Source organism: Canis lupus, chromosome 2 (genome assembly GCF_011100685.1).
Source record: "Canis lupus familiaris isolate Mischka breed German Shepherd chromosome 2, alternate assembly UU_Cfam_GSD_1.0, whole genome shotgun sequence".
Lineage (NCBI taxonomy): Eukaryota > Metazoa > Chordata > Mammalia > Carnivora > Canidae > Canis > Canis lupus.
In genome coordinates this window covers 5,792,425-5,804,563 of record NC_049223.1, presented here as the reverse complement: position 1 = coordinate 5,804,563, position 12,139 = coordinate 5,792,425, and the positions used below count along the sequence as shown (strand labels likewise).

The 12,139-nt window shown below is 35.3% G+C and overlaps 1 protein-coding gene across 1 annotated transcript in view; it reads left to right on the top strand.

Moving 5' to 3' along the window:
• The window catches only part of GPR158 (G protein-coupled receptor 158), a 410,036-nt gene that overhangs the window by 388,351 nt on the left and 9,546 nt on the right, over positions 1-12,139 (top strand). Inside the window, exon 8 of the mRNA XM_038529762.1 lies at positions 6,569-6,707. Coding sequence (XP_038385690.1) covers positions 6,569-6,707 — 139 coding nt within the window. The remainder of the gene's footprint in view (positions 1-6,568; positions 6,708-12,139) is intronic.

Here is a 12,139-nt window from a genome sequence, read left to right as displayed (position 1 = left end):
CAGAAAAATATTTTGTGTCTTTGAGGAGTATTTATGATGCTACAGGGCTGAAAGGACAAATTATTTTGTATCTTAATTTTTATCCTTACAGTGCCACTTTTCTTTTCAGAAGTTAAAGATTTTGTGATAGGGCTGGTAATTATCTTGCAACAGCTCCCAAAGGACATAGAGCAAGAATAACTAGGGTATCCATGGTGGTCATGGTTTCTTCTAAGGAGTTTCAGCTCCACAGTGGAACCCTGGCATTTTAAAGGGAGGCAGCAACATTAAGAAGGAAAACAAAAAAGCCTATGTTTTGTTGCTTGAAGAGAAATGGCCTATAGATTAACTCAGTTGTCAAGAAAATTTTGGCAGATCTTTTCCTTGAATGAAAAGGACTATCATAGCTTAAATAACAAGCTGCTGATCCATATGGACTGCAAGTTTCAGTATGTTCTCACAGCTCCACCCATTCCAATTCCTGCAGTAATCACAGAGAGCCTGGTGCTACCATTTCCTCTGAGATTAGATTACATTACATAGGAGTAGGAAAGTGTGTGGATTTTCAGTTTCAACTCACTGAGACCCACTCCCCAAGGTAGTCAACACTCTGGGATAAATTAAATAAGAAAGAGACCATTTGGCCAAGAAAATGGTAGAAAATTTGTAAAGACCATGTGAATCTCCCACTCAGTAGTCAAGCAATGTCCTCCTGAGCCAAGCCTAATTCAGCAAAATTGTCTCAAGGATTCTACAAAGTAGAAATTGAACAAGGAAGTAAAATTTTTTTAGCTTCCAAAAGAGAAAATGACACTGTAAGTATACAATTAATAATAAAATGTCATTTTATTCTCTTCTTGCCCTTTAACACGAGTAACTACATCTCAAAGAAGTAAAATAATTTTCCACAAGGGTAGAATATAAACAAGCAAATATAAACCCCTATAATCGTCATAAAACCACTCAAGCTAGCCCTTCAAAAAGTATGTGTAAATCTAGTGAGATAGCCCAAGCAAAGGCAAAAAAATTGTCAATGCTGTGAGTCTTTAAAAAAGATACAATTTAAAATATATTTTTAAATGGTAACAAATAATCCCAATTCCACATCCCTCTTTAAAGGACACACAGGCAAAAAACAGGAAGAGGAAAACAAAATGATATTCTAGAAGACAGAATTTAGAACTTGCTGCCCTGACATTGACCTTGTGCCCTGAGAGGTCCCCAATCTTATTCTGTCTTTGTGACTCTTCTTATATTCATGATCTTTAATGTGTGTCCATAACCTATGAAGTATCTGAATTTCACTAAATTAATGTTGCCCCATATCAAACTTTAAAAATCTTAAGTGTCCATACCAGAAACAGAGGGAAAAAAATATACCTTCCCTAACTTTCCCTCTCAAGATGCAATGGAGATTGTGAAAAACTTGACCCAAGTTCTAGAAATGTGTGAAAGGAAGCAATTAAGAAAAGCCAACATGCAAGTGTGTGACCATTCACAGCAGTAGGAAAGAGAATAGAATCATCAAGTCACTATATGACCTACACAGTATCTCAGACACAGGCTTAAAATTAGGGCATTCAGAATTTTGCCACAGCCTACGATAAAGCCTTCATACATGTAGATAATGTACAAACTGCATTAAGCACAGTGCCTGGCACATTCAACAGATGTTAGCTACAAAGTCAGATTGAGAGGACAAAAAGTCATTCCAAATGGAATAATAATTAGCATATGAATTACTTAGAATACAAACAATTACTGCTTGGAAAAATACTTGTTTTCTTCAATAGAATTTAAAAAATATTTCCTTGGGTTTTCTCTATGCCTGTTAGTAATAGAGCAAAAGAAACCCTCAGGCAGAAGATGTAATTCAGAAAACACTGGTCAGGAACTAAGGAGCCTATGCTCCAGGCTCTGCTCTGCTGTGAACAGAGAGGGCAACAGAGGTACAACAAGATCCTCCACAGGCATATTCTGTACCCCAACACTGCCCATCCCTTGGCTCCTATGCTTCCAGAGAGCTGAGGAAGGAACAGTCATTCTTGCCTCCACTGTCCTACTTGTGAAACATACTACAACATCCACCCTCTACTCCATCATTCTCTATCCCAAAGCTGAACAAATTGACTTTAGGCAAGCACAATCACTGCAATTCACCAACCACCCACTGTTGGCAGCCACATACACACTCAAAAAAGTACGCCCCCAGACCACGTGGTCTAATAAAGTCATTTCTAGTTTTAAATTTTATCAAAAGTATCATTCTCATTGTTGTAAGTATTGTTACTCTCATAACTGTCCTTATTTTAACCAAAGAAAAGGCAGTCAAGCCTCCAGAATATCAAGGCTCCCATATGCCAGTTGAACCAGATAGCACTGGAACTTGAGCTACTCTCAAGCATCATTGAAGTTGTTTGATTTAGGGGCGTCTGGGTGGCTCAGTGGTTGAGCATCTCTGCCTTTGGCTCAGGTCGTGATCCCAGGGTCCTGGGATCGAGTCCCACATCAGGCTCCCACAGGAAGCCTGCTTCTCCCTCTGCCTAAGTCTCTGCCTCTCTTTCTGTGTCTCTCATGAATAAATAAATAAATAAATAAATAATCTTTTAAAAAAGCTGTTTGATTTAATACTTCATGATAACTTCTGTACCACCTACCATGTTATTAGCATGAAAACAGGAAACATTGAAGTGGGAGACTTAGAGAAAGATAGAGGAGGACATTAAATAAATACTTGGACATTAAAAGAAATTAACCCTAAATTCTTCATCTGTATATTTATTTGTGCCACATATTTTTAAAAGGGCTAAGAAGCACAAAATGTTATTTATTAAGAAAAAAATGCCTTTGCAACATGGCAAACCAGGGTACCACAGCTTGAGAGACATTTGTACTTTGTTTTTCTCTCAGCCCTTGTGGCTGTTTTAAGATCACAAAGCTGAGACATCTTCAGTGTCCAAAAGCTGGTACTAATTCTTACTTCTTTGCTTGACCCAGCCCTTTGGAAAGATAATGTGAAATCACTTTCATTATGGCCTATTAATCTTTAAAAGGCTATGGTAGTTAACTTTCAAAGTGTTATCCCTTATAGATTAAAAGTAAAATACCTGTTTTCTGAAAGCCCTATTTGGATCTTTAACTATAAATGCAATTCCCTTTTTTACTATACTCATGCCTCCCATCAAAACCATTTAACAGCAGAAATTATTTTCTAAAGCAGAAGCACAACACATATTTCAACTCCCACGTAATAACACTGCAAAATTTGGTAACATCTGCATATTTTCTTTCCTAATTGCGATGTTAGTTTGAAGTTAATTATATGAAATTGATTTTTTTCCCAAGCACAACTTTCATATATCACATTTAGTTTAATTGGTACTTTGAATAATAAATTGTTTTTCAGCTAGAGCATATTGTTTGATATTGCTAATGAAATGATTTTAATGTTAAGCTTAGCTATTAGGAGGAATCTTCTCTCATCGCGTATTTTTAAATATGCTTCTACATTGTAGCATCCCAATTAACCTAGCTATTTTCCTTTTTTTTTTTCAATCTTCAGGATAACATTATATAAAAACACTACAAAAAGTGGCAGGAAATAATGTATTTAAAAGGATATAGTGTTAATTACATGTGAATCCTTCAGTTTCAACATATTTTTGTGCTGGTGTTGTTTAATAATATTTTTGCATTCTCTATTCTTAAGAGCCAAGCACATTACCAAACACATAGTGGCCCATTAGTAAACAGTGGTTGTGACTGCTAATAATAATGCCAATATGACCGTTAGATCATGTCTAGACCCTGCAGTATTCGATGGAGTGGCAAGGTTAACAGAAAGTCTACATCTCTAATAACCTGAAACTGGTATCACTTACATTCTTTCAAACTAACAAATATTTATGGAATCTTATCTATGTATGCTCAGTACTGTTGCTATCTAAGTGGGCAAAGGCAGAAAAAATAATTGAAAGACTCAATTCCTTGTTGAATCATTGTATTGTCTACCTGAAATGAATATAACACTTGACTGTTAATTATATACTTGAATTAAAAAGTAAGTAAATAAATAATACTGACTTCTTGCCATGAAGGTCTTAACTACTTGGGGCTAAGGAATGGAGTGATTGACAAGACTCCACAAATGATTTTCTCTCAATTATATGTTGTGTGGCATTACTCTCTGCATTGTGTAATATCAATAATTAAAAACCATAAGAGATTAGAGGAAGTAAAATGCATTGCAAAGTTAAATCGATTTAGGTGTCCCTGCAATGGAGGTGGGACTTGAATTAGACATGGAAAAACTGCGAAAGATTTAAAAATGTGAGTGAGAGATTTCTTGTGTGAGCAACAGCATAAACAAAGACTCAAGAGTAAGAAGAATCTTTGAAGTGTTCAGAGGATGAGCCTGGCTGGGTCAGCTCAGAGTTTGTGCTGGGAAGCATTGGAAGATCATGTTGGATATACAACATGAAGTCATAGGGGTCAAGGAGTGCCAGGACCAAGCATTTGTAAAGTAATTTCTGAAGAAATTACTGAAGATTTCTGAATGAAGATGCATGCAGTACTTCACAAAAGCCTGACCCGAGGGTCAGCAACTCAAGTAAGAAGTCAGGGGCTAAGAAACATACACAAGCACAAAAGAATACGGCCAAAAAAAGTGGGCAGCTAACATGAAGCCTGGGTGACAAGAAAGTCCTAAAAATGAGGACTCGTCTACTAAGGCATGAATCTCTTATAGTCTTCCTTTTGGGGCAGGAATTATTTCCAGGGTCCTAGGTGAATATAAGTGAATCTTATAATGGAAATGTGAATCAGCTAACCCAAATGGAATACCAGGGATTTGGACAAATCCTGATGTGAGCAAAGTGGAGATTCAGTAAATGAAGAATGAATGAACCCAGAGTAAAGCCAGATTTAGATGGGACAGTTGAAAAATAATTGTAACAAATAAGGAGTGACCTTAAAGGTGCTTAAAGGATAGTCATTGTGGGTGTGGAGAGGAATGATCCATATGAAAAACAGCTTTAAGTAGAAAGGTACCAATGAAAGGTGGCTCTGAGATTTCAAACCTGGGTAAACAGGCAATAGTTGTACCATGAACAGAAATACAAGAATTAGGAAGGAAAGTTCTACAGGAAGACCTCAGCATTTCCTGATCCAGTAGAACTCAACTGGAAAGAACATTTATAGCACATGGCCAGTGGCCAACATACTGAATAATTGGGACCGAATAAATCTCATGGAGGTCTTATGAGTGTGGCTTATTTTTTATTTGGCTTCTAACCACATCAGGGTTTTAGAGTAACTCTTGAAAAATGTGTTTACTTATGGGATTTTCAATAATTAGGGCACTACCTGTTGTTTAAATACTGACAGAAATATATTGAAATATTGGCAGGTAAACATCTTGGTATATGGGAATGGAAGTCAGTGTTTCAGTAGATAAGTAAGTAGGTTACCTTGAAGTGATGCATTTGATAAAAGGTTTTCTCCAAATTAAAGCTTTCTTCTTTTTTATTATTTAGATATTATCTTCTTTAGATGCTGTCATCCAATGAACACACTGTCACTAAGATAAAATGAGTTGTAGCAATTATTGATCAGAATGAGTTAAAATAGCAATGTTCAGTCTGACAAAAATGGGGGGATCAAATGAGATGTTTAACAATAAGAGCCCTTTAATGTGTGTTTTTATTTATTACTTTATTTATCTAATATCTACTGTCAGAAACTTTAAGTGCTTTATATCCATTATTTGATTTCAGTAGCAAATAATCTCATGAAATACATACTTTTGCTATTTTCATTTTCCAGATAAGAAAACTGTCCAGAGAGGTTAAGTTACCTCAGATTATGCAAAATTAATTAGAGATAGAGCCAGGATTTCTAGTCAGGTCTAGTGTGATTCTGAAGCCCTTTATCCTTAAGTGCTATCCTATGCTTGTCTCTTCTGGCTTGAGCCTGCAAACAAGGTGATTATGAATTTTACTAAGCCTTCAGCACTCCACCCACAAAAGATATGATTTCTGTCATGTGTGAAGAAATAATGGTTCATTTATAAAATATGCCACTGAATGTTTAACAACCTATTTTCTCACATTTCTGGTGATGGATATCTTTATATTGTAGAACCAGATTCAGTGTAGTAAGAGCTTAAATTTCTAGAAGCTGCATATAAACACATTGCTTTTGTTGCTTTGCTGACTTCATTATGACCCAGATGCTCTGTGAATATCTGAAACTTAGGTTGGGGATGTGGAAAATTATTTTACAGTTGTTTTAGGAAAAAGCCAGGTATTAGCAAAAGAAAAATCTGAGACAGCAACCACTCTTTATATATATATATATATATATATATATATATATATATATATATATATTCTATTACACTGAATAAAATCTCTTAAAATAAATATGTCATATGTTTTCATATGTGAATGACATTTTGTATGCACCTATTTCTAACTAATGTTTCTATAATAGACACAAAATGCATGCTAAAGAACTTAAAATTAACATTTTTATTCACCTATAAAACTAATGGAAAATTGTTTTTCTTTTTCTTTTGTCCTTCTCACAGCTGAATTTTTATTCCTCTTGTGGGGTGTTTATCTCTGCTATGCAGTGCGGACCGTCCCATCAGCATTTCATGAGCCACGATATATGGCTGTTGCAGTTCACAATGAGCTCATTATCTCTGCTATATTCCATACAATTAGGCAAGTGCTCTGTAGAGCTAGAAAATAACTGTTTTATTTTTCTGATGTGTTGCAGTTTAATTTAAATAGCAAAATTGGATAAAATACATAATGGAAAGATTTAGGAAGGATAGTGTTTTTGTGTTTTTAAGTAGATTTCTTTGTCACAGAAATGACAAATGAATATAGTTTTTTTTTTTTCAAAGATTGATTTACTTAGAAAGAGAGTGTGTGCACAAGATGGGGAGGTAAGGAGCAAAAGGAGAAGGAAAGAGAAACCCAAGCAGACTCAGCGCTGAGCATGGAGCCCAACATGCGGCTTGATCTCACAACCCTGAAATCATGGCCTGAGCTGAAACCAGGAGTCAGACACCTAAGTGACTGTGCTACTCAGGCATTCCTATAGTTTTTTGTTTTGTTTTGTTTTGTTTTAAAGTGCTATTCTTAGCTTCTTCTGATGTTTCGTTAATCACCTTTATTTATTTGAAAATTAACTCAATGTATTACATTAAACCATTTATGGGAATGGCATTGAATACTATTATGACATATAGTCTGTTCTGAAGATATAAAGCAACACATTCTTACATTATAAAGTAGATGTAGATAAATTATCTATGTTTTCATTCATGTTAATATGCTAGTTTATACTTTTAAAATCTTCATAGTCAACTTATGTGTATTAATTCTGCTAAATTCAAAACTAAAAATCCACTCCAACCAGATGACTAGATTTTTGTGTGCAGTAAAGTTTTATCACTGTCACATTTTAACACTGACTTTCTATTGTAAGGATGTACAGCCTGGCCCTCCATTTTTTGATAGCCCATATATTCCTGTAGTTAGTAAGTACAAAGGAAGAAGAAAGTAGCTTATGATAAGTGAACAAAATGAAATGTGTATGACTTACCTTCTGAGAATTTACATCTATTGAAATCTGAAAATGAAGTGAAAACCTGTAAGAACAAAAAAAGGAATCCTATAATTTGAAAAGCAACAAAAAGATGTTATTCTGTTACTTGACATATATGAAAAGTTAGGACATACTTAAGAATGTAATCAGACATTTTCAATATTTGTCTTTTCCCTCAGTAGAAAAACAGAGATTAATAATAGTGGGAGTCAGAGTGCGAAGGTGTGGATCTATGGAAGTTTTAGAAGATATTTATATTTCTCACTTTAGTCAATAATTACAATTATATCTTGCCCTTGTAGGAATAGATGATGCCAGAGAGCAGTTGAACCTTAGGCATACCTACACTTTTTTTAACTTTTAAGTAAGGAAAGAAGTATTTATGATTTGACAACTCTGGAAATTCCATCAAAGGGCCAGGAATCAAAAGAATTTGCCTCATTGCTTTGTCTTGCCCCCTCTCAATAGAGAGAGAAAAGAAAAAAAGAGGAAGGAAAGATGAGAAGTAAAATATGTTATAAATACGCAAAAAGAAGACTCTCAATTCTACTCAGACTAGAGCCAAAGAATGTGAGAGGGGATGCCCTCGGTCCTCAAGGTAGTAAGCAACAGAGAATACTCTGTCACAGACGGAGCTCCACAGACTTTACAATTCTCCCAAATCACCTCCCAAGGAGAGTTGCATTTTTGTTGTTTCCCGAATATCAAACACATATGTTTCAAAATATAACAAATATGCTTCTCTAGAACCACTTATAAGTGAAATGCTGTATTAACAAACCAATTAAAAAGTTACAAGCTTGCCAGAAAACTTATTACAGATAAGTTTAAATGTCTTCTGTTGTCAGAATGTGACCATGTCATGGACAGGGTTTCCTACTTTTGCCCTACAATCAGCTGCTATATTTCTTAGAACCAAATTAATTGCCCAAGAAATTAAATCATTCAAAGTATTTATCTAAATTGATCTTTATCCTCTTCTACTTTAAGATTTACTCTGTTCCATTTTTATCATTAAGTATGTTTGTTCAGGTGTCCGTGGGTGGTTGGGCAGTTGGGCAGCTGCCTTTGCCTCAGGTTGTGATCCCAGGACTTGGGATTGAGTCCTTGCATCAGGCTCCTGCGAAGAGCCTGCTTCTCCGTCTGCCTGTGTCTCTGCCTCTCTTTCTCTATGTCTCTCATGAAAAATAATCTTTTTTTTAAAAAAAAGTATGTTTTTTCAATGAACCTTAAACTCTCAACTTGCCCAAATAGGCAAGGTAAAGTATTTTTAAATAAACTTTTAAAAATTCCCAATAAGGCAATAGGTGGTTATTATAGATAAATCATAAAATGATAAAAAATAAACTCCCTAATCCAACTACCCAAAGATGATAAATACTCTTAACATATTAGGATATCACTTTTAGATGTTTTTATATGCTTTTTATATTTATGACACACTGTGTTGATAGCTCCTTTTTAGGAATGTCACAGCACAGAGTGACATACTAAGAAGTCCTGCTTTAAGGAAACCTAGTCAACTTTGTTTAACCATCACTTTCCAAACTATTCACCATAGTATCCTCCCAGCCGTCAGTTGACATCTGATAATAGCAGCCACTCTTCAGAAAATTCTCTTTTAATACTGGGGCAAGGTGAAGAAACATATGCTAAATATTCATTCAGAATAGCTTTCTTGAGGCACCTGGCTGGCTCAGTCAGGCAGTGTGTGACTCTTGATCTCAAGGTCATGAGTTCAGGCCCCACACTGGGCACAGAGGTTGCTTTAAAAAAAAATAGCTTTCTTAACTTGTGTAGGTCTTTGCTACAGAGCCCTAGATAACCCATCAGAGCCTAGCTGGATTCACATAGACACAAGCTCTGACTGAATTGTTCATGTTGAACCTAGAAGACTTTGTGTTAGTAGACATGCACTACTCACAAGATCAGTTTTCCTCAAGACAACTATGTACATTCCTATAAGTTTTAAGCAGGCAGGACTTCCAATGGTAGCAGGGTGACCAGCCTTGGTAGGCTTTGGTGTTTTCTTAGGCTTGCCCTAAGAAAGGGGAAGCCCTATATTTTAGGTTCTAAATTTGACCTACCTCCCTACATAGACCAGACCCAATTTGATTGTGCCATGTTGGCTTCAAAGAATTATAGTATATATAAGCTACTCTGTCTTAGAAATACAATTGTATGGCCATAAAGGACCAGGGATGGAATTACAATTAAACACAGTAATCTCCAGAGCACTTATTTTAGGGAGATGAGCAGGGAGTAATAGGCAGTAATAATTAAAGAAATCAAGTATATATAATTTTTATTTACATATGGACTGAATTAATATGTGCTATGGTTTCAATGTTGATAAAGTCCAGGAATAAGAAGCAATAACATAATAATATAAACCAACTGGGTCCATCTTTGTAATTTTTTAGTAGGATGAAATAATATTAAATAAGACATCCAACATCAGGAAAAGTATTCTCTATCAATAAGTATATATATTTATTCTTGTTTGCATAAAATATAAAATTATATACATATTGTGTATACACATATACATACATAAATATATAAACTTGAAGCTATGACTACATGTTTATATACAGATTTACTTTTATTCTCACCAAATTGCCAGATTGAACAAAAATAAACTAAAAGGATTAAGTCTAAAAGTCTAATAATGCAGAAGGCATTTTACCTAATCTGTTCTATAATCCTTTACTAAGCACAGAGCAAAGCTTTGGGAAAGTGCAAGACTTTTAAAAAGTTTGCTTTTATTCTTAAACCCAATTTTTAAGTATTTCTGTGTTCTTGTTAGATCTATTTTTTAGAAGTTGAAACAATCTTCTAAAGAAAAATCTTTAAAATGACTGCAAAACCCGGGATCCCTGGGTGGTGCAGCGGTTTGGCGCCTGCCTTTGGCCCAGGGCGCGATCCTGGAGACCCGGGATCGAATCCCACATTGGGCTCCCGGTGCATGGAGCCTGCTTCTCCCTCTGCCTGTGTCTCTGCCTCTCTCTCTCTCTGTGTGACTATCATAAATAAATAAAGATTTAAAAAAAAAAAAAAAATGACTGCAAAACCCAATTTTTTTCTTAAGATATTTCCACTCAGAACTGCAACCTAACAAATTCTAGCAGTATTTAAAAGCTGATTAATTTCAGGGCAATTGGTGTTGGTATATAGTAGTTCAAAATTACTTTTTGGAAGACTCATCATTTTAATTTAAAATATATGTAACCATTGTTCCTTCCAGATATTGTCAGGCTGGTTTAAAGTTCACTTGTGTTGGCATTTGAGATAGAAATTCCCAGTGCATGAGAACACTTTTAGAATGTAAATCCAAAAAAAAAAAAAAAAAAAGAATGTAAATCCATCTCCTTTGATATAACTGTCTGCTCCAGTACTGGAAATGGCCTCAGCAGATTGGGATTGTATAATTTTCCAGGTCACATTTTATATTGCTTCTATGCCTCAGTACTATGTCTGAGGTACTGTTACTTGTTACTGAGTATGATGATCCTATTTCAGTACTTAAAAAAAAAAAAATCTCAACTGACATAGCACAGACTCTGTCAAAAGTGTGTCATCCCTGAACAGAGTGAATATTCATTTAGTCATATTCAAGGCAGTATAAAGCCACTTTTTCTCACCAAGAAGTGAGAGAAGTTGTTAATTCATAAAATTCTATTTAGTCATAGGTGAACTATCATGAGCTTTCTGTATTTCTATGTATATATTTTATCCTTTTTATGTCTCCAAACACAGGGGAAACTATCTCTCTATTTTGAACAATCTTGAGCTTCCATTTTAGCTTGTTTTGGGATTAGGGATAAGAAGACAGGACGGGAAAATGAGGAAGAAAGCCCCTTGATGAAAATTTTAAGTATTAAAATTAAATTAAATTAAATTAATACTTAAATACTTTAATACTTAAATTAAATTTACTAATAAGTATTAGTAAATTTGTCATGAATATGGCATAATGCAGGTATAAAATTAGTTTCTCCTACTTTTATTTTTTTTAAAGATTTTATTTATTATTCATGAGAGACACAGAGAGAGAGAGGGAGAGAGGCAGAGACACAGGCAGAGGGAGAGACAGGCTCCATGCAGGGAGCCTGACGTGGGACTCCATCCCAGGTCTCCAGGATTGTGCCCTGGGCTGAAGGTGGTGCTAAACAGCTCAGCCCCCCGGGCTGCCCAGTTTCTCCTACTTTTAGACTCATATGTTTGTTTTATGATTATATCATCAGCATTTTCTTAAGATGTTAGCTTTTCAAATATGATGATGTATATCACTGAATCAAAATGCTAATTCTCTAGGCACACCTGAGTGGCTCAGTTGGTTGAGCATCTGACTTTTGATTTCACCTCAGGTCATGATCTCAGGGTGGTGGGATGAGCCCAGCTCTGCACTCAGTGGGGAATCTACTTCTCTCTCTTTCCCTCTCCATCTGCCCCTCCTACTGCTCCCATTCTCTCTTTTTCTCAAATAAATAATTAAATCTTTTTAAAAAATGCTAATTCTCTAATTCCAAACACAATA